This window comes from Culex pipiens, chromosome 2, assembly GCF_016801865.2.
Source record: "Culex pipiens pallens isolate TS chromosome 2, TS_CPP_V2, whole genome shotgun sequence".
Lineage (NCBI taxonomy): Eukaryota > Metazoa > Arthropoda > Insecta > Diptera > Culicidae > Culex > Culex pipiens.
The window spans coordinates 112,438,707-112,460,850 of record NC_068938.1 but is presented as its reverse complement, the minus strand read 5'-3'; the positions used below and the strand labels follow the sequence as shown (position 1 = coordinate 112,460,850).

At 41.4% G+C, this 22,144-nt stretch overlaps 3 protein-coding genes across 5 annotated transcripts; 1 reads left to right on the top strand and 2 right to left on the bottom strand.

The window, feature by feature from the left end:
- Positions 1-3,792: 3,792 nt before the first annotated feature.
- Positions 3,793-5,525, bottom strand: LOC120426350 (testis-specific serine/threonine-protein kinase 3-like). The gene is made up of 3 exons (XM_039591112.2): positions 5,150-5,525; positions 4,466-5,074; positions 3,793-4,412 (listed from the first exon to the last, which is right to left on the bottom strand). Exons 1-3 carry the CDS (start codon positions 5,342-5,344, stop codon positions 3,999-4,001), a joined length of 1,218 nt encoding a protein of 405 aa, XP_039447046.1. The 5' UTR covers positions 5,345-5,525; the 3' UTR covers positions 3,793-3,998.
- A 1,325-nt stretch (positions 5,526-6,850) lies between these two features.
- Positions 6,851-13,949, bottom strand: LOC120426348 (uncharacterized). The gene is made up of 6 exons (XM_039591110.2): positions 13,280-13,949; positions 9,450-10,630; positions 9,327-9,395; positions 7,578-7,769; positions 7,382-7,517; positions 6,851-7,319 (listed from the first exon to the last, which is right to left on the bottom strand). Exons 1-6 carry the CDS (start codon positions 13,527-13,529, stop codon positions 7,207-7,209), a joined length of 1,941 nt encoding a protein of 646 aa, XP_039447044.1. The 5' UTR covers positions 13,530-13,949; the 3' UTR covers positions 6,851-7,206.
- Positions 13,950-14,073: 124 nt separating this feature from the next.
- On the top strand, positions 14,074-17,718 carry LOC120426352 (klaroid protein). 3 transcript variants are annotated; one of them, XM_039591114.2, is made up of 4 exons: positions 14,074-14,265; positions 14,378-14,860; positions 14,923-15,098; positions 17,664-17,718. In XM_039591114.2, the coding sequence occupies exons 1-4, from the start codon at positions 14,107-14,109 to the stop codon at positions 17,710-17,712; spliced, it is 867 nt and encodes a 288-aa protein (XP_039447048.1). In that variant the 5' UTR covers positions 14,074-14,106; the 3' UTR covers positions 17,713-17,718. The 3 variants fall into 3 exon arrangements, with proteins under 3 accessions (XP_039447048.1, XP_039447047.1, XP_052564581.1); XM_039591113.2 differs by having other exon boundaries at positions 14,378-14,866; XM_052708621.1 differs by lacking the exon at positions 17,664-17,718 and having other exon boundaries at positions 14,378-14,866; positions 14,945-15,077.
- The last annotated feature ends 4,426 nt before the right edge of the window (positions 17,719-22,144 follow it).

The window sequence follows — 22,144 nt, the reverse complement described above, 5'->3', positions numbered from 1 at the left end:
AACATAAAAACTCTCTATGAACACTCTGCTATACTAGTTTTCACTTCAGACGATCTCTACCAAACATGCCTCATATTACCTGTGTCTACGACGCGGTCGCTTTGTGTTTGTCGCAAGCAGTATTTATTATAAAAATAGTTTTTATTTTTTATTTCGGTATCTATTGAAGATAGAGCTTTGGTATCTTCGAGAGAGTTGTTCATTTTTGGTAGTTGAGCAACTTTGTCGAAAACAAAAATATTCTATACCTTGTATCTTAGAAAATAAATAGTTTTTTCTTGTTTTGCACAACTAAAATCAACCAAATTGTAATGACGTCTGAGACAATAATATAGAACCTTTTGGTACTAGCAACTTTCTAGAACATGTCAACTTTCTAAAACTTATCGTTTTTGAGATATATGCAAATCAATATTATTTTTCCCCATACAGAGCTGGCTCTGTTCGCTGCATACAGAGCTTAGCTCTGTTCTACCATACAGAGCAGGTAAGGAGTTTTTATTGAGCCTGTAGAGCTCGATGCGTCTCTGCGTACCACTCAAAGTGTACGAGTGGTATGAGAAAAAAAATATCAACATCTCAAATAAATATTACAATATTCCAAAAAAAAATTATCTATATTTATATGCCCTGAATTGAAAAAAAAAATTGATTTGTAAACAAGCGCAAATGATTTTTGAATACAAAAACGAAAAAGTTTCGGTTTCAATGACCAATCTTGAAATAAAATACTACGGACGCAGACTGCTGACTCCGCTCCCCTTCTCCAAATATCACTTTGTTTACGTCCAACTCCTTTTTCACATTCGAACATTTTGTTGCTTTTTTTCATTTTGTTTCTTATCGGTAAGTTCTAATATTTCCACTTGAATAGAGAATTTGCAGCAAAGCTAAGAGACACATGTCGCCACCTATAAACAAATAGCGTAAACCTATGATTTATTGAAAAAATGTGTTTTTTCCTTCACAATCAACATTTTTATAAAACTTATGCCGGATTCGAATGAGAAAAATTATTTCCAACAATTTGGTGTACAACTTTCCAATATTTATTTGATTGTTCTATGAGAAAACTATAAATTTAGAAAAAGATAGTAATTTGGAGTATTTGGCAAGAACGTCTGTCAAAAATCAATAAAAATAGTTGAATATACGTTAACACATCTGTTATCAACTATATAACTGTTTATTTCATTGATATATACGGGGAAACTCATTTTTTCGTGTTCCAAAACATGTTTTTTAAAGAAAAAGGTTACAAATTTTTGCGCGCCCAAAAAATGATGTTCATTATTTTAAAGCAAAAGTTTTTTCTCGTCTTTTGCAATCAGTTTCATTAAGATTGATGCAGGGAATCATGAGAAATAAGCGATTTTGTTCTTCAATCCAGCAGAAAGAAATGCGATTTTTGGCAAGTAACCTCATTTTGGCGCCACCTACATTTGAAACACAGTCGCGCTGCAAAACCTCAATGCAGTTCTCCATTCCATTATTGTCCATTTCTCTCGAAGGTACACGCCGCGCGGCATTTCAGAATGTGCCGCAGACACTGTTGCCAGCGATTTTCTGCACTTTTGGTGCAATTAAAAACATTCCCGGCAACAATGCCATGCGATTCGAAAAAGAAGATCAACAAAAACAAAACGCACAGTATGGGATTTGACAGCGCGCATTTGCCGAAAGTGCGGCGCGTCGTTTCGAGGCTGGTATGCCGCGTGTCTTTTTCGGGAATACGCGCAATAAAAAAAAACATCATTCACGAAATTACCCAAAATTGGGTTGTTAACTTGACAAGATCCAAATGTCTGTACAAATGTTGGAACATCTGTAGACCTAATGACATTTCCTGAATATCCTTGATCCAGCCCTGGCGCACAAAGGTAATCGTCGTAGTGCATTAGCACTGCTCACACACACATATACCACTTAACGGATCCCCTCGGTTCAACGCCGAACAAAAGAAACTTAACCGGAACATGCTCACCAAGTCAATCCGCTTTTTCGCCAAAACAAAAGCTCCGATGGTCGCTGAACTCAACACTTCGATGTCAAAACACCCGTCATCACATGCTTTATTCTGACCCGCACGAAAAAATAAATAAATAAATAGACACGCCGAATTCGGTCGCACGTTTCACTAATTTTCCACCAAAATATTCAGATTTTTTTTTATAACACCACGATTCATCATCATGGCAGTATCGCCAATGTGATATCCTCGTATTTAATTGACTAGCAAAACAAATACAAATTCTTTCACAAGCCGGGAGACATGCTCCATCTTTATAGAGTTATCTACGTGCGCATGTATTGCGTGTACGTACACGAAAAAAAGTGAGGTTAAATTTTGTACCGACCAGCAAATCAAATGGTATACTAGTGTGCGTGAGAGCGGGCTTAGATAACTCTATTCGTCCAACACTGACTCACTCACCACCTCTCAGCTGCGCACTACTACACTCACAACTCTACACGCTTCCAGCGGTCTACCTAAACTACACTAATATTTAGGATGCCACAGCAAGAAGATGCGACGGTCGTGTGTCACCGAGATCGCACGAATTGAGAAGCTTCTCGAACTTTTTCTTACCTGACAACTCGGAGTGGGCAATCAGGCGGATGTTGATCGCCGGGTATTTGTTCTATGCTGGGGTTCGCGACGATGTCGGTGTCGCAAAACTCTTTGGTCCACTTTGGAGATGATGTTTTAGTACATACTTCGTCTGGTCGGAAGTTACACCAGCGAGCGCGAACTGAGCGTACCACATCAGATGGTCCGTTTTCCAAAACTTTTGCTATTTTACAGCGACAGTGGTCACAAAAGTCGGGGACGCTGGAAGCAAGACGGAATTTGCTTAACTTGGTTTATTAGTTCGACAATCGACGAAGACCATGTAAACAACGCACACGAACTGTCAAATGACGTCACGGCGTAAAACCTAATTAGTATCTACGCTGACTCGATTTTTAGGTTAGAAATTTGACAGCTTGCCTGAACTGTTACATTTTTGGCACGTGTGTCTCAATGAAATGTACGTGCGTGTGCGCTCGTGACGTCACGCTGTAAAACCTGATTCAGTAGCGATGTTAACCTTTCTGTGCAGTTGCTGTGAAGGTTCCCATGGCACTTCGAAAAGTTTAACTCCATGTCACACGCACACACTCTCACTTTTAATTTCTCGATAACCAGTCACGACATATAGAGTTATCTAAGCCCGAGCTCACGCACACTAGCACCCCATTTGTTTTGCTGGCGGGTACAAAATTTAACCTCAATCTTTTTTGTGTACGTACACGCAATACATGCGCACGTAGATAACTCTATTAGGTTTTACGCCGTGACGTCATTTGACAACTAGTGTGCACTGTTTGCATGGTCTTCGTCGATTGTCGACGAATTTCCTCGAACAAAAACCGACGACCACATCGAACTGTGCTATCCAGATTTTAAGCGAAGATGGCGTTACGAATGGTGCACGCCCGAATTGTCAAAATCACGCAGTGATACCAACATTACAAAAAACCGTGCCATGGCATGACAGCCACACTTTTTTTCTAATGTTGGTACCACTGCGCGATTTTGACCTTTCGGGCGTGCACCATTCGTAACGCCGTCTTCACTTAAAAATCTGGATAGCACTCCTTTCTAACCTCCAAATCGAGTTAGCAGAGCTGGTTCTTCCAGAATCCTGCTAGAATGCTGTGAGAATATCCAGCTCTGTAAGAACTCTGCTAGAATCCTGATCCTGATAGATCGTCGTGACTGGGTGAAGACAATTTTCTAGAAAGAGCTAAAAGAGACTAGTTTATTTTGTGATTAATATCGGATATAAATGAATGTGACACGGTTTTTTATAAGATAAAATGATCTAATAACAACTCAATATTCAGTTTAAAGTGACATCTGCGTCAACCAATGAAATAATACTATTTCACAATAAAACAAATTTGCTATTCTTAACAGCAGTCGATAATAGTTCCAAATTCAAAAGCGGAAATCATTTTGGCACAGCCACCTTCCTGTTCAGTACACTCGGCGATGTTGTACTCTGCTGTCGCGGCTGCTGCTGCTGCTCACTAATAATTTTGCTACTGTTGATTTTGCCAGCGTCAACGTCGTCGCTGTTGCTGCAAGTGTTGTAATTTTTAACCGGCGCCACGGCCGCACCCAACACGGCCATCACGTTGCAGCTCAGTTCCGGCCCGTGGTCAAGTTTCATCTTTTTCTCATATCTTTTCTCGAACCCGGCCGCCTCGTCGTAGCCGGAGTCCTCCTCGTTGAGCCAGGGTAGCCGGCGCATCTCCTCGATCGATATCCTCACCTCAGCCGGCCGCAGGATTCGGAGGATAACGTACTTGCACTCCTCGCTGACGCAGCGATCCTTGGGGAACTTGGGCCCGTCTGCCACTTGCTGGAAAAGGGGCGGGTTCAGCGGATTTTTTTTATACGATTGAGAAAGCTCACCTTGATAAGCACGACCACGTTGGTTTGATTGGAGAACGGAAGTCGGCCAAAGACCATCGTGTACAGAACCACGCCGACGGCCCAAATGTCCGACAGCTGCGGTTGATACGGGATGGACTTGAGGATTTCGGGACTTGCGTAGGCGTGACTGCCGCAGAAAGTTTTCGAAAGGACCGGCTTCATTTTGCCGCCCGCCATGACCGGAAGCATGTTTCCCCGGGCGAACCCAAAGTCGATTAGTTTTAGCGTAAAGTTCTCGTCAAAGACAATGTTTTCGCATTTTATGTCCCGATGAACGACGCCCATTTTGTGGATGTACTCAACGGCGTTTATCAGCTGACTAAAGTAGGACTTGGCCCGCTTCTCCGGCAGGAACTTTTCCTTCCGGATCAACTGCAACAGCGATCCGTTCTCGGCATATTGCATAATTATGTAGAATCGCATCGTCGTCTCGATGCATTCATAGAACCGGATCAAATTTGGATGTTTAAGTCCCCGGACGAGCTCGATCTCCCGCGGCAGAAATTTGGTCCGCACCTCTTTGGTGGCCTTCTGCTTCGAGACGATCTTAATGGCCACCGTATGATTCAATGTTTTGCAGAAAGCTTTCTGAAATTTAAAATAAAATTATGACCAACCCTATTCCCACCTTCGCCCAAGCACCTTGACTTATTAAGATCTCACCTTCACACTGGAGAACGCCCCCGTGCCGATCGTCTTCTGGACCTCGTAGCCATTGCTTTCCAGCACCGATTCTCGCCGCCTCGGTTCGTCCGACGACGTGCTGGATTCCTGGGCGGCGGCGGCGACGGATTTTGTTGGCACGTCCTCTTTCAGTGCCGCCTGCAGTTCCTGGGCAATGGCGGTCGTCTTCTCCATCGTTTCGCGAGCTGTTTCTTTTACTTTCTATTGCTAAATTAGTCACTGGGAATTTGGAAGGAAAATTTCCACGAAAAAAGGGTTTCCTAAAACGCTAAAACTAATCGAGCGACATGTTTCTCGTCCACCTCCCGAAACTGAAAAAAAGCTTCTGCAAATTTTTTGACAACCGCCTAGCTTGGGCAGTGTTGCCTACTACGATTTTGGAAGAAGCGAAACGATCGTCGATATTTTTGGTCGTTCAGAAAGTACGTTACGAGTCCCAGTGTGGTGTGTGGAATGTGGGCAAGTGTCTGTCAGAATTCTGACAGAACCCGGTTAAAATGCCTTGGAAAATGCTAAAGACTAAATATTTTCATGAGTTATCGGGTTTTTTTATCTGCTAAATGCTTTAAAATTATGAAATCTGAAAAATTGTTTTCGGTTTTTTAGAAATTGAAGTTGGGACTCTTGAAAATTATACAGAGCTGATTCGTTAATTCGAATTTCGCTACTTCGAAAGTCCGCTAATTCGAGTGCTCGAATTAAAAAGCACTCAACCGTCGAAACCAGTTGGTTTCAAGCTTTTGACAGCTGTCAGCCGTTCCCATTAGATTTTACAGCATGACCCGCGTGACGTCACGGGTGCACACGCACACACATTTTCACCGAGACACACGTCCATAAAATGTAAACAGTGCAGCAAAGCTGTCAAATTTCTAACCTAGAAATCGAGTCGGCGTAAAACCTAATAAGTGAATTTGGATTCGCTCATTCAAATGCAGTTCCATTCGAATTAGCGAATCCGCTCTGTATTCCTAGAGGTTATTCTAAGCCACAAAAGTTCGCCGTATGGTTGCCATAGCAATTTGCACACTAAACGCGACCGCAACTGCTGAGCAATTTTAGGTGAACACCGCGCTTCAGAATTGAATGCATTTAATTGAAATTTTATCAACGGAATCCAGATTTCTTGAACTATAAATAACCGCATTCGTTGTCGACTATCTTGATGTTCTGAAAATATAGTTTTAAGGAACCATTTTTCTCGAATAAAGAAAAATCCATCGTTTTTATTATGCTCTGAGTTTTATCTGAATGTTATTTCCAGCAGCGATTATTATAAGATACTCAGCGTGATAACATGTTGTTGTAATTGTGTTTGTGTGTTTCTGTAATAGTTTCTGCAAATTGGGGGGTTTCTTCCAGCCGTAAAGTTATTATTTCTTCGCTCTATCATCGTTCACCCTATCATCTTTGCAATCTGTGTAGTAGGAAATCATCTGTTCCAGCGCGAGAATAGTTTACCGTTGTAGTTAATATATTTGTGGTTGTATATAGTAAATTGTGTGGGTTTGTTCGGTTTGCTGCTTCTGCTGCTTTTGTGGTTAAGCGGTTTGGGTGTTTGGAGTACATTGATAAAAACACTGTTATCGTTTTCACTTAATTCTACGAGCTCATAACTAAATAGTGTTCCTTCATTCATTCTGTATATATCCTAACAAGATTATGCGCCTTGTTGAGCGGTTTATAATAAATAAGCGACGAACTATATTTACACCAATGTTCAACATATTTTACAAAATACATAGGCAAAATGTACAAAACGGATCGTACAGTACAGATTATGTTAATAGATAGTATCCATTACGACGGGGGAAGTAACTTGAGAGTAATACCATACGAAATTTGTGCCAGTTCACGATTGATATACGGCGCGCCGCCTGTACCCGATTTCTAACTAATTGAGAATCCTTTGTAACACGTTCCGCGCGAGTTCCGCGAAGCGTTCTTAAAATTAACTTGAAGCAAAAGAGTTACGGGTTAAGAGAGAGTGTAAGAAAGGTAGAGAAAGTGTTGGTGTCGTTTGCGGCGGCACCCTCTTAGACTATCCTGGTGATCGTGATGGAGCCACTTTTGTAGTACTGCGGGATGTTAATCGTCTGGTTTGTGTTCCGTCCACGCGATGGCTGTCGCAGGATGTTTACAATTTTTCCTGCAGAAATAAAAGCTCAAAAATAACAAATGATTTTAGAAATACCCACGAATCATACATACCAAGCACATTTAATGTGTGGAAGTGCTTGTGCTTGAAACTGATAATTTGTCTTAAGTTGGTGTTGGCATTCCATCGCTTTGCGATCTCCGCCGAGTTGATTTGCACCACTTCCGGGGTATCCGAAAAGGGATCCAACTGTGAAAAATCTTCAATTATTTTGAAGTCCTTCATAAATTTCGCCTCAAATAAATTTACCGGATAATATTGCACGTCCAGCGTTTCTTCGCAGCAAGAATTGATCGTGTCGATAAGCTTCCGGAAGTTGCAGTCCCGCTTGGACATGTACAGCAGATACTGCGGGATGTTCATCTTGCTCGTGTCGACCGCGTACTGCTCGGTGAAGTACTGCCGGATGACATCCAGGTTCGGAGCAACGCCGATTCGAGTCTTGAGAAAGAATGATGAAATTTGTTGATAAGAAAGAAAACTCAACCAGGCATTCTGGATATCTTGACAGCTAAGTTTATTTCTGGCACGGAAAAAGGTTCGCCAGGCCCACTGTTTTAAGTAAACCATATAAACGAGTTATTGAATGTTCAAGAAATCAAATATTTACTAAATCTACAAAAAATTAACAAGTTTAAACAAAATCTTTTTGTCAAACTGTGCTGATAATTTGTTGATCACTTATGGTACGTTCGTTTGAACAGCCAGTGCGGCACTGAGTGCCGCACTCGTCGGTGTCAGTCAATCGAACGTCATCTGTCAGTGTGGAACTCGCATGAAACTGAAAAAATATCGAGTGCGGCACTAGAGTTTCAGTTCCAAGATGGCGGCGAAACTCGTGCGGAACTAGCGCGAGTTTCTTCAAAGAAACACTTTGACAGCTCTGAGTGCGGCACTCAGTATGGAACTAGCCATCAAACGAACGTACCATTAATAACCACTGGTTTATGTAGCAGGCATGACTAGTATGACAACGAACATTGTTTATAATGATTAGTATGTTGCAGTAGGGTGTAATATGGTTGTACACTCAAACTCCGATGGTTTGACACCAACTGTTGTCAAACGAACGGGGTCACTTTTTAGTTTGACACCCCTTTTACACGGAGTTCACACACACTACCAAACGTTTGTTTTGATAGTGTGAAAAAGTGACCAACCACCGGGGGTTGAGTGTATGGGAAAAAAATAAAGCTGTTCAAATTTAGCGAGCACAGCAATTTTTTAGTTCCTTTTGGGGTTCTAAAACACTCCACAAAGTTTGGGAACGATTGGTTAAGTCCCCACTTTGCGCAAAGCGATTAAATTTTCTATGGGAATTTGTATGGCATAAACATTTTTTTGGATTTTGGTATTTATTTTTCACGCTGTACTAAAACCGGATTTATATGTGGATACTCTGGAAAGTTTTCTACAACTTTCTACAAGAGAGTATGGTGCTAAATTACTCCTAAAAAAAGATACACGCGTGTTCAAAACTCGTCTAAAACGTGTTTTTTGCTATCATCTTCCAGGGGCAAGCTAGCACCATACTCTCTTGGGGAAAGTTGTAGAGCACCTTCCAGAGCATCCGAATATGAATCCGATTTTAGTATAGCGTGAAACGTGAATTTTATAAATATCAAAATCCAAAAAAAATGGTTTTTCCCATACGAATTTACATAGAAAGTTGAATCACTTTTCGCAAAGTGAGGACTTAACCAAACGTTCCCAAACTTTGGGGAGTTGTTTAGGACCCTAAAAGGAACTGAAAATGTGCTGTGCTGGAAAATCGATTTTGATATTACACACTAATGTTGCAGCTTCCACGCAACAGTAAACCGTTGCGCTGCAGATCCTTTTTCAACCTTAGACGTTAGATTCGAGTACCTAAAATGTCACATCGATGGTAACGCAACACCGGTTAGCAAGCTTGCGATGGTAACGCAACATTATTGCATAATTTGGATTGACACAGCAGACTGAGCTTTAAGGAAAAAGTTCCTTGTCAAAACTTACCAGCGCTTCGATTATTGTCAGCTCCCCACAGTTTAGCGTGTAAATAGTAACAGTATTCTCCGAGCAAGTCTGAAAAAGTCGAATATTAAACCTCATAATCAAACCTCTTGCCATCTTCCTTACCTCCGGTCCAAAGTCCTCCGGCACTTCCTGATCCCTCGTGCCCGCTTCAACGCACCCGACATTCTCCGCACTCCTTGAAAACCCCAAACTCGGCGGTGTGGCCTTCAGCTCATTGATCTTGTTCAACGCTTGCAGCACAATCTGCTCCGCCCGGATGCTCATCAGGTCCGTTTCCGAGTTGCTCGAGTTCAGCGACGGTCCCTGGTCGTGGAAGTAGTCCCCGCCGTGGCTGGCGTTCCGCGAGTGACACCGATGGCACACCTTCTGCACGCTCAGATCCTGCTTCGTTTGCATCAGAAATTGTTTCTCCGTGCAGTCGAGGCAACTGTTGTCCTCGTCCTCGTCGTCACCGTCGTCGTCGTCTTCGCCGGCATTCCGCGCAAAGTCCCGCGGGTTATAGTAGGGATAGTTGTAGTAGTAGCTCGACTGTTGTCCCTCGTCGGTGCACAGTTTGAGATCGAGTCTTAGATTGCGCGAGTTGGACTTGGTTGTCGGTGCCCGACTCGGGCCCGGCTGTTGATCGTCCGTGGGTTGTAGCAAGTACGCGGGAAGCCTCTTCGGGATCGCACCCATATTTTTGGTTTCCATCGGAGCATGGGCTACTGCGGCTGTACTTCCCTCTCCACCATCGGGTTCATCGTCGTGTCGTCGGAGAAGTGGTTCTGATTCCCCACCCTCCGGAGATCGCTCGATAGCTCGTGCGTGCTGGAACGGGTCGATACTAATCTCCTGGTGTTCCAGCAGATTCTCAAGCTCCGAACTCGGCTCCGGATCAAAGTCCATCTCGAGGAAGTCCGTTTCGTCGTCCGCCGGTTGATCGCGGAACTCTAGCAGAGGCGCCGCCAGCAGGTCACCTCGGTACGCGTACACGCAATCGTCCGAGCCGTTTTCATCATCGGAGTAAATGTTGTTCGGTAGCAGGACGATTTCCTCAATTAATCCATTGTCGCTGATGTAGGACAGATTCCCGAGCGAGTTGTTGTCCGAGCAATCACCGTCCGAGTCCAGCTCGGCGGCGGCCGCAGCTACTGCTTCCTCGTCTTCGTGGTCGACTTCTGAGCGTGGTGGCTCCGCAGTTTGGTTCGTGGAAGATTCCGACTTTCCGTTATGGTGACAGCGGTCGTCCTGTGGTTCCGATTGCGGGGGTTCTGGATCGGTTGAGGGGTGGCTTTCGGAATTATCTGAATAAAAGAGAGGAGTAGACATTGACATTTTCTGAATTATTACATATTCGTATTGCAAACCTCGCACCAAATTCTCCGATCGTTTAAAAAATATCTGCACATCAAATATTAGTCATACATTTTCTACAATATATTGCGTGGGTTAAAATCTGTTCTTTTACATAAACCACTAATGTGCGTGTGCTATGGCGCGGGGATGGACCAAATGTCACCAAACTTAGGATTCTTCGTTTTTGAGGCAAAAACAATCCCCATGTCAAACATGAGCAGATTTGGTGAAGGTCGATGTCGGACGCGTGGGCACTTGGGAAGGAATGACCGATATGGATGACAGAGTTGTAAAAATACTAAACTTTCATTCCTTTAAAAAAAATCAAAATCAAAAAACGGAACGTAATCCGTGGTCGATTTCCAACCCCCTTTTCGTGTTTTTTTCATTGCGGGTTTCTGAGAAAATAAAAGAACCTTCGGTAAGTGAGCGTGCACAAGGAAAATAGAAGGAGTGATAGAAAGAGAATGCTCTTGCTGACAATCACGAGACAAAAGAAGAGAACTCACAAAAGTTAAACACAGTGACGGTCACTGTACTCTGTGGCTGTACCCTCTGATATTTTGGTGCTGGAATCATCAAATGATATTTTTTTCTATCACTCATTTTTAGAATTTCAATGCGTTTTTCTCAATACGCATGGTTTGTACTTGTTTATTTGAAATGTTGACGTTAAATTCTCAAAAAAAATCCCAAAGAAGAGTCAACGTGTTTAATGGATGGCCCCTGATCAATTACCGGTAAAATTAGGTTAATTTTGACTGATGATTCATCGATCAAGATTTTACAATTTTTCGACAACAGACCTGCGTTCATGAAAAAAATATTTGGGTAGAACATGAAGACTGCTGAGAATGTTGGAACCGATCCGCCCCTTTTGTTACGAATACCGCCTGCCGACGGTTTTCGCGACTGGGTGTACGATTATCGAATCAATAAAAATAGTATCGACTAAGTGTTGCCAGACAAATTAATAAACATCGAGGTTGATTAAAGTTTACACATTTATTTTAAATTACACAATTTTGGGTTATGAAAACCCGTTCTTTTGCATTTTTTTAATCTTTAAAAAACAAAAAAAAATGTTGGGGAGCGTTATTTTATTACGTAACGCAGGGAGGTGTTATCGGTGTCTGTTACGAAATGTTACGAAAATGGGGGGTCGGGGGCTGAAAAATTGAGTTACGTAACGCAAAATTTTCATACAAGAATTCATAAAACATGCAAAAAGAACTTGCGTTACGCGTTACAGGGGGGTAGGGGGGATCGCTAATTTGTTACGACGGGGGTGGGGTCAAAAATACCAAATTTTGCGTTACGTAATAAAAGAACGCTCCCTTGAAATAATCATTAAGTTAAATCATCATCTCTCTAAATTCTAAAATGTAAACTCCAAATAGAATTAATTCATTAAAAGAAATATAGAAATTGTATGCTAGGTCCGTTTAGTACACAGCAACATTCTTTCACTGAATTTCAGTAAAAATTTACTGAAATCTGCACTACTGAATCTTCAGCAAGTTTTTCAGTAAATAGTAAATTGCTGAAACTTCAGTTTCCTGAAACCAATCAGGATGACAGATGGTAAACTGGATTTTCAGTAAGTTTGAAAATGTCAAAATGACGTAAGAAAAGCTGAATTTTCAGCAATCGAAGATCTGTCAAACTGAACTGAAATTTCAGTAAATAAAGACTTGTCAAATAAAACTGAATTTTCAGTAAGCACGAATTGTCAAACAATACTGAATTTTCAGTAATTCTTTACTGTCAAACTGAACTGTGTCTTCAGTTAATCCGTATAGGCCTGGGTGAAACTGGAATCACTAAAATGGCCATAGCTCAGCGAAAACTCAACCAATTGGCAAACCACTTTATTAGTTGAACTCGTTAGAATGTCCTTTTTTCCGAAAATGACCCGCAGAACCCGGAAATGTTCCGGTGGTCGGAGATATTCCGGTGGGTCTCTGGGTCAAAGTGGGTCAAAAATTGCCATTTTTGGGTCCCGCATAATTTTGTTACAGAACTCTTGGGAAAAATAAAAAACGATCTTTGTTCTACCCGCAGACAGTGCTGACCGTGGATTTTGAACCACCGGGGATTTTCCGGATTGAACGGGCAGGTTTCCTACCCCGGGGACGCGGATAAAATCTCAACTTACAACGGCACGCTTCGAGAACAAACTAAAATGGCGACCAAATAGACTGGCAGAGCAAATGTCAGAAACATAAATAGACTGGCAGCAATGTTACTGATTTTCAGTAAATTTGATACGGTTTACTGATTTTCAGTAATTCCAAAAGACTAATGCTGAATTTCAGTAAAAATAGGATTACTGAAAATTTTCAGTAAACTTATTTACTGAAAACGAATATCAGAATTTGGTGTGTAGTGTAGAGTTAAGCGTGGTTGCCTCTCAGCTCAGTTGGTCTGGGTTCGATACATTTTCTTCCGTCACATCTTCCGTCGGATTAAAAAGCAAATGTTGGTCCCGGCCTAACTTAGAGCTTAGGTCGTAAGGTTAGTCCTGGGGTATGTGTCTATAACTTCCATTCGTCAACGTTGTTTCGCTCAAAGCAGAAAATCCCGCAAAATCTTACCCGCACTCCCAGCCCCGGCCACAATCCGCCGTTCGCTGTCGCAGTCCGGCCGCCGAGCCCCGTTCACCTGCGGCATCAGATTCTCCTGCTCGGCCACATTGTTGTTGTTGTTGAACTGGTTCTGGCTGCTCTTGTCGGTCACCACCTTCGGAATGGCACCGGCGCCGGCAGCCTGCTTCTGCGGTCCCGCCGGCTGCTGCTGTTGGTAGCAATAATTTTCGTTCTCGTTGCTGTCCATTATTGCGAACATGCTTGGCCCAGGAACATTTGAGGAGGGGGCGAGGATTACGGTGTTCCGGATTTGTGCTATTCTTTTATGATGTTATTGTGTCGTGGCGGATTTAATACGCGAGAATCTTCTTTAACCCATGCTACGGCTCGTTCCGATTGATTGCCCTTCTTGCCGTGTTTTGCTTTGCCAGACAGGAACGTGGAAGAGGTTCTTCGTTTTCCTTGCGGAACTTTTTTTTCCTTCCGCGATCCGAGGGAGTTGGGGGAGGCGAAAACCTCAATGTTTTTCACTTTCTGCAGTAGATATTCCGAACGTTTATAACGTAACAATGCAGCAAAACGCGAACCGAATCAATTTGCACCGCTTTTTGATAATATTTTTGCAAATTATTTCGCTGCACAATCGAAATAATTTTGGTTCTAACTTTTGCGTATTTCGTTGTTTTCTTGTCCAAACTGTCAAACCTGAGGGCAAAAAGTTCTGCCGGGCTAAGTTCAACCACATCTGTTTACAAAATGATCGTCATTTTTCTTCGATATTATCGTCGGTAATGTAAACCTCACAACGTTGAAGTGTCAAAAATTCAAATTTCAAAATGAACGTTGGACGCGAGGAACCGATTTTGCAAAGACGAAGTTTTACGTACATTTCGCTTGTGGTGTTGAGTGTGGGAGTTTGTTTGTACATTGTGCAACAGAACAATGACCAGAATCAGCACATTCAGGACCTCCGGGAGAACCTTGGGTCACTTACGGTAGGTTCTCAATCTCCAAAACATCCCGAAGAAAAGTCAATGAGAACACAATGTGCAACTTGGTGGACCACAGACTCGTCAGACCAATAATCCGATTTCTAAATCTTCCTAGAAACACGTCCTCAACATTTACGGACACGACGAAGTGACCCCCGAAACGGGCCAACTGGCCCATCGTCGGGATTTTCGCGAACAAGTCACCCACGAACTGCAGGAAGCGCTCCGGTCAATCGATGTGCTCCAGAACCGGGTTGACTTTCTGGAAAAGATCAACTACGACAAGTTTGGTCGCGTCGATTTCGCCTCGGCCGATCTGGGTGGGAAGGTGGTCAGCGTGGAGCCCCGCAGGCCGGGTTTCTTTCTGTGGACGGTGCTGGAGCGAACGATGCGATTGGGCAGGTTTGGGTCTGCTAACAGGAAGTGCTGCATCGTGCAGTATGACTGCGCGGGAAAGTGCCACGCGTTTCCGGGGTCTTCCGGAAGTATAACGCTAAGGTTGATGGGAAAGGTGTTCATTGAAGGAGTTTCGGTTGAGCACGTGCCCAAGAATATGTTGCCCGATACGAGTGCGAGTAGTGCGATTAGAGAATTTTCTGTAAGGGTAAGTTTGAATATACTTTTCGACTTTAATGAAATTAGATTTTATTATGTTTACAGGGCATTGATGCGTTGCATGAAGATGGTGACACGTTCTTGTTTGGAAATTATTTATTTGATTCGGAAGTTGATTTTATTCAATATTTTAATTTTACGTTGCGATCGTCGATTCCGTTCGAGTTTGTAAGAATCAAGGTTGCTTCAAATAATGGTGCGGATTACACGTGCATTCACAGGTAAAATTATTTTCTTAATTTTGTAGCATTTTTGCATATAAACAAAATTTTCTATTGTTTATTGTTCCTCTACATTCTATTTTTTTTTTTCGAATCATGGACAGTTACAAATACTTTGAGTTTTATTTTTGATTGCCTTATTTCTCATTTATTCACTTTTTCAATGTTTCCATTTCCATTAAGTATATTTTTCCTTTTATGTGGTGTTGAGAACAAATAACTTAATTTTGAGTTTCTTTTTGTTTACCTATACAAAATGTTCAAACCTCGATTAAAAACCATTTCTGATCACTTTTTTATCATTTTAATACAAAAAAAACGTTACTTAATCCACCAGAAGGTGGTTGCTGCCTTCCTCCTAAAAGCCTTGCCTTAGTTGGTAGTTTTAGCACAGAGAACAGATGTACATCTTGGTTCTAACTTGTGTGTAAACCGTGTAAACTAAAAAAAATGCGTTGCATACAATCTTGCATCAAAGAAATTAGAGTGTGCAGGATACGCTTGGCGGCGCCACCGTCGCGGCTGAGAATACTTGACCTAACAATGAAAAAGGCTCAATAATTTCGAAAGAAAATAAATGTTAACCTTGTTTAAATATAAAATTCACTTCTGTATAATTCCAGTTGACTAAAAATAATGCAAAAATGCAATATTATTAACAAAAACATAAAAAAAAAATCATTCAAAAATGATTTTTCAAGCGACAACTTAAAATAGTCCCTTTACACATGTTATGTCCGATTTCGTTTTGTTTACCTTCTTTGGCGCGTAAAATTGCAACCCTCTGATGAAGGGCAGTCAGACATTGGTCTGATGTCGTTCGTTCGGAATGTTTTATGCAGTGATTAGATGGTCCAACGTTCTGCTACTGTAGGCCATCATGATTTTGGAAGTGGCGCTATCTAGGCGGATGGTGCACAACCTAGCTCTTTTCAACGTATTTTGGTTTGAATTTTTACACACGTTTTTCAATGCTGTTTGTTCAAAGATATACATCTGTTCTCTGTGGTTTTAGTATTAGGTTCATTTGGGCAAAAAGTGCCTGTTGAGGAATAAATAAATAACCACACACTACGAAAGCTTTGGCTAACGCTTACTTAGTAAAGACACTATACATCTGACTGCTGCCATCTATGATAAATTCAATGAACCATTTGAAAACACTGCAGTCTTTGTGTGCGTGCACTGAGCGGAAAGTTCCGACAGTTATCCGCCGGAGCTTTCAAATTATGTAAATAATGACCCTTTTTGTATCAACCAAAACAGTTTTTCGAACATAACTTTTAAAGTACTGCACCAAACTGGATGAAATTTAAAAAAAGACTTAAAGAACCTGAAAACGAATAGGGGAAATTCTCGTATCTTTGGCAGGTTAAGCTCTCGCTCCTAACTCCATCCAATTTGCTGATTTTCACTATTTAAACAACTAATTTTGCAAAACTTATGATTGAAACTTTCTTGCTCACTTCTTTTTCAGCTATTTATCACCCGATTTCAGTTGAAAACGCTTTTAATTAGATTTAATTGAATGTCAAAGTTCTGACCTGCCAACATTAGAGGCACGCTGGAATTAGATGCTGTTCCCCTACAAAAACATAGATCCGGACAAAATTGGTCAAGTCAGTTCCGAGAAAAGTAAGTGAGAAAATAAATTCTACGTCCATCCACACGCACAGACATTTGCTCAGAATTTGATTCTGAGCCGATATGTATATACGTAAAGGCACCGTAAAGGTATATCTTGGAAGCTTATTTAAATAGTTCAATTTTTGAGTGATTTTATAGCCTTGCCTCAGTGAGGTGAGGAAGGCAAAAACAAGACAAGACATCATTTTTTCGATGGATCAACTCTGGTCTCCTTGGAACGAGCTGTCAAGTAGGACCTTTTCTGTCGAGAAGGGCCGCGAGGTTAATTTTTTAAAATTGATTTAAAAATCCATTTTAACCCACCGGCAGTCGCGTACATGTACACTCAACCCCCGGTGGTTGGTCACTTTTTCGTTTGACACTTTTTTAGTTTGTACCCCGTTGGTTGGTCAAAGTCAAACTAAAAAGTGACGAACTGTCACTTTTTACACGACGCTCACGCACACTATCAAAACAAACGTTTGGTAGTGTGTGTGAACTCCTTGTAAAAGGGGTGTCAAACTAAAAAGTGATCCCGTTCGTTTGACAACAGTTGGTGTCAAACCATCGGGGTTTGAGTGTACTTTGTACACAGTTTGTAAGGGCACTTGTAAGAAAGGCGAAAACACGCGACTTCCCGAAGGTTAAATCCTTCGCGGTCGTTCAAAGGGTCATTGTGCTCAGAAAAATAAGCTTGATTGTTGTGAACAATAATATCACAAATCAAAGCTTTTTTTTGCAATAGAGACCAATAAGACCTGTGGGTTGTACGAATGGATCGTCACTTTACCTAAAATGATTCGTAATTTGTGGATGGTGCCAAATAAGTATTTTTACCTTTTTTCATCAACCTTGATAACAGTCGAGAGGAAGAAACTATGATCAATAAGTTCATGTAAGGAGCAACAGTGGTAATCATTCCTTTGACCTTTATTTCAGATTCCGCGTCCACGGAAGGCTGGCCCCAGCCAAAAGTGATTTACCCTGAAAGATGATTACCCTGAAAGATGCCATTTTACCCTAACGCCACCGAAAAAGTATTGAGTCGGTAAAGCAGTCTCCCAGTGCCGTCAAGCCAGCCCGCAGCACGTGAAACACGTCTGTTGACACAACGGCCAGCGGAATGTCAGAAACGGGTCGAAAAGGAAAACCAATAATAAACGAATCAAGGGAGAAGGTGCGCAAAATGGAATGGTGTTAGAAATCGTCGTCGTCGTCGTCGCGAGATTTTTGTGTATTTTGTGCGATTTGTGATTGGGAAACCAAAATAAAGAAAAGAAGCTGTTGCTGCCGTGCGAGTGCGTGTGTGCATTAATTAGTGCGTTTTAATGTGAATTTCGTGGTGGTGACGAAGCTATGGTGAACACGATGGAAAACTCGTACGCCACAATGTCCAACATTTCGCAGCACAACAGCGAAAATTTCCCTGGTAATAAATAATGGAGCCCCTTCGGTGTTTTTGCTGGTGCTCTGCCCAACCCAACTCCTGGCCTGGCCTGACCTGGGGGAGTGGGTTCCCGGTGGGAATTGGTTGCAATTGGGTCGCTATTGAGGAGGAAGTAGAACTGTTGAGGTGGCGTCGTGAAAACACGGTTCCGAGAGTCGCAAAATTAGGTCTTTTGTTTGAGACACTTTCGTGGGATTTCCGTAGGTGCCCTATCGGAAGAATGGCCACCAAAACATTTTGTTATGATTCATACTAAATTATGAGGTTTAAAGATGTTGGCTAGTTTATGTTGGCATTAGTTCTAGCAATTGTCAATGTTGCAATTGTCCCCAATTGAATCGTGGCACTTGTCCCAACCCCCTACAAAAAAAAAAGCAGACCCGTCCCCAAAAGCGTCGCGAAACTACAGTTAATTCACATCCCTTAAACGGAACGGAACACGCGCAGCGGGAAGAAAGCAAACGCAAGTAAAACATCGTTTCCCCAATAAACAATAATAAATATGGTCAGCCCCAGAGCTTCTAACTAATGGTGGCACCAGCAGGGAAGAGGTTCAGGGTGCGCGGGGTTTGTTTTTCTTTTCCCCTCCCGAATTGAATTAACTTTTGTGGAGCGGAAAAAGCACCGTGCGTGCGTTGACGGCGCGCGCACATTTGCGGTTTAAATTTAGTCAATTCTAGAGGTTCGATTCGTTTGGGGAAAGATCACAAATCGACAGCTGGTTAGTGCTATAGTACAAGTCAACGTTCTTCTTGGGAAAAAAAGGCAGAGCATCATCGCAGTTTTCGTGGAATCATCTGTGAAGGAACGATTACAAATTGTATTTTTCTTAACTTTTTAGAGCTCACACCAGATCAGCAAAAGTTGCTCATAGAGCTGCGGCGGAAGAAGCAGGAAATTTTACTTGAGATTCAGGTAAGTACGCTGAACAGATTATTGAACAATTGCCAGGCACTTTGGAAAATTGCTTAATATGTTTAAATTTAAAAGTAGTTTAAAACATCAAAGTAGTTCTATCGCAAAGAACCATGAAATTTGAACAATAATGTTGCTATTGATAGTCAAATCGAAAATTGCTGACGAAATTATGCAGAACTTGCAGAACAGAACACTGATGAAGTCTGCAAATAGTACACGAAATACGTATATGTCAAGATATTAAAATATATAGCGGAAGTAAAAGAACAACTCGTCTCTTTGTATGCACAGTAATGCATTCTGCTAAAACGCTCAACTAAACCACAATAACAAAAGATGTTTCTACACAACCAGAAATCTTGAGTTGCAAGTCAAGTGAAATGGTGATACAAATGCGTTTGGTTGTTTCATGATTCCAAGACGAGTTGGCGCGTTAGTTCAAATATATCAATAAACATATTTTAATTCTTCATTCATATTAGATATTCTAATGATCAACCGGTGAACCGGTCATTACAAGAACGACGTAAATTTGCCATGCTCTCTTGAATCAACGATCAAGATCATACATACAGTCAGCAGCATTTTATTATTATTGTCAGAAATACGCAAAAGTATTTATGAACCAAGCCGTACTCTTAGACATAGGGTAGAGTAGTCATCAATGAGACACGGGGAACAATGATAAAATGGCTCTCACAAGTCGTAGTTTCAACCAATCAGGCTCATATTTGGGGGAAAGGTGTGTCTACTGGATACACGTCTGCCATATTAGTGGCTTTGGTTATGGACGCTCCCTTGAAAAGTAATTCATAAATGTTTGATTCTGGGGTGTAAAAGTAAATTATGGACAAAAAATACTTGTTCGCTCGTAGGCTGCCATTCACACCAAAACTAATATTTCTTCAAATTTCTTTCGACGTTCTATAGGGATTAAGTTGGGCTACAATGTCCTTTCATTAGATTTGGCCAAAATTTAGAATATACCCAGAATCCAGGGCTGTCTCATTGTTCCCCACTCATTTCAGCCCATGGGTAACAATGAGACACTTCGATTTTTCTTCAATAAACTTTTCAAAATCGATGGAAATCTTTCAAAACATGAATTAAAAGTGATTTTTGGCATATTTACAGAGTTTAAACTTCATTTAACCAAAAATACAAAGTTATTTGGTATTAATATATGGATTTTACAAAATTGAAATACTTTTTAGTGTAACTTTTGTTATTAAAAGTTTCATGTTGGCAAAATTGCTCTAAAATGTTCAAGGCAAGTCACCTGCAATGGAACAATACAAAAACATGATGTTTTGCTAGAAAAATGTTGATTTTCGTAGAGTGTCTCATTGTTCCCCAGCTGTCTCATTGTTCCTGCCAAGTGCGTCTACAATGAGACAGTTGAATAACTCTGGTTATAGATGTCGGATCGATCTCATATTTTTGTCAATGTTAGAACACACTAAAAGAATGATAATGCAACTAAAAGCTCATTAAAACATGCTGATGAAAAAATTAGAAAAATCGTTGAAAGTTGAAAACCAAAAGTGTCTCATTGATGACTACCCTACCCTACACCACTTTTTAGAATAACTGTATACACGACAAGTTACTTTAAAAATTCGCCACAAGATCAAATTATGCGCTTTTATAATGAAAATTCACAGTACCGTAAAACGGGGTGACTTTGATAACCGGAGTGACTTTGATAGGTTTGAGATTTTTCCGCAAAATGAAGATTACAAATTAAATACGTACGGAATGGTATGGAATCATACTGACCTTGGCAGAGAAGTGCTCAAAGTACCTCAAGCAGAACTGTTCATAATCAGTGTCTTGCGAACCTTCGTGGTGAACGGACACTAGAGCTGCGGTATTTTTTACTACCTAAGCTCAGAGTTATTTCAAAACAAAATTCATAGTCTTTTTAAAGACTACCTGAGTTATTTTCCAAAATTCTAAACAGTCTTTTCAAGACTAACCCCACCTGAAATTTTGTTGTATTTTACAAACGAAGCCATCTTTTTAAGAGAACTTTGCTTGCAAAATGCGTCAAAACAAAGGTAAACGCAAATCTTCTGAAGATTTGGTCGTTACGTCGGTGAAGCGTTTGAACGCTAAACCGGCTAACGGAAACAGAAAAAGAAAACAGCCTCTTCTGAGGTCTGATTCTGATTCTGAATGTGAGGTCAATCCTCCAATTCCATTGACAAACAGTTTCGGTGTTTTATCCGAAACTGATGACAAGGAACCTTCTCCTCGTACTGAGCCTTCTGCCGTCGAGAAACGAGTAAAGGCTCCGCCAATTGTAGTGACTTCCGTCTCCGATTTGGCCAGCTTTCGAACGCAACTGAAGAATTGCAAGGAAACTTGCAATTTGAAGGTTTCGTTCCAGCTTGGTCGAAGAGGAGAATGTCGCTTGTTGACGGAATCTTTACAAGATCACCAAACTTTTGTTGGTTATTTGAAAAACCACAAACACAATTTCTACACGTATGAGACCAAGAATGCTCGTCCATTCAAGGCGGTCTTGAAAGGTCTCTCCAACGACTTGTCGGTGGATGAGATCAAAAACGAACTTAAGGTGTTGCTTGGCTTTGCCCCATCCCAAGTAATACCGATGAAGAAAAAATCAAACGGGAATATTTCTCGCATTGGTTTGACTTCACAATTTTATCTGATTCATTTCAACAGAAATGAAATCAACAATTTGAAACTTTTGGACAAAGTTCAGTTTTTGTTCCATGTACGGGTAAAGTGGGAGCATTTTAAGAAACATGGCGGTAATGGCCAGAATCTGACCCAGTGCCGGCGTTGCCAGGCATTCGGTCACGGTACTGATCATTGCGCCATGGTTCCAAAATGCATGGTTTGCGGGGATTCTTCTCACGACAAGGACAATTGTCCCGTGAAAGAAGTCACCCAATTTAAATGTGCAAATTGTGGTGGAAATCACAAATCAATTTTTTGGGATTGCCCCATCAGAAAAAAGGTTTTGGATTCTCGTGCTAAGCATCAGCCGAAATCCAAACCGAAATTTTCTCAAAGTCAGGTTGTA

Coding starts and splice junctions, on each gene's coding strand:
- LOC120426352 (XM_039591113.2), top strand. CDS start 14,107: ATGAACGTTGGACGCGAGGAACCGATTTTGCAAAGACGAAGTTTTACG. Junction 14,266..14,377: donor AGAACCTTGGGTCACTTACG/GTAGGTTCTCAA, acceptor AAATCTTCCTAG/AAACACGTCCTCAACATTTA. Junction 14,867..14,922: donor TTAGAGAATTTTCTGTAAGG/GTAAGTTTGAAT, acceptor TTATGTTTACAG/GGCATTGATGCGTTGCATGA.
- LOC120426348 (XM_039591110.2), bottom strand. CDS start 13,529: ATGTTCGCAATAATGGACAGCAACGAGAACGAAAATTATTGCTACCAA. Junction 9,396..9,449: donor CGGAGGACTTTGGACCGGAG/GTAAGGAAGATG, acceptor CGACTTTTTCAG/ACTTGCTCGGAGAATACTGT. Junction 7,320..7,381: donor CCACACATTAAATGTGCTTG/GTATGTATGATT, acceptor TTATTTCTGCAG/GAAAAATTGTAAACATCCTG.
- LOC120426350 (XM_039591112.2), bottom strand. CDS start 5,344: ATGGAGAAGACGACCGCCATTGCCCAGGAACTGCAGGCGGCACTGAAA. Junction 5,075..5,149: donor GGGCGTTCTCCAGTGTGAAG/GTGAGATCTTAA, acceptor TTTAAATTTCAG/AAAGCTTTCTGCAAAACATT. Junction 4,413..4,465: donor ACGTGGTCGTGCTTATCAAG/GTGAGCTTTCTC, acceptor CCCCTTTTCCAG/CAAGTGGCAGACGGGCCCAA.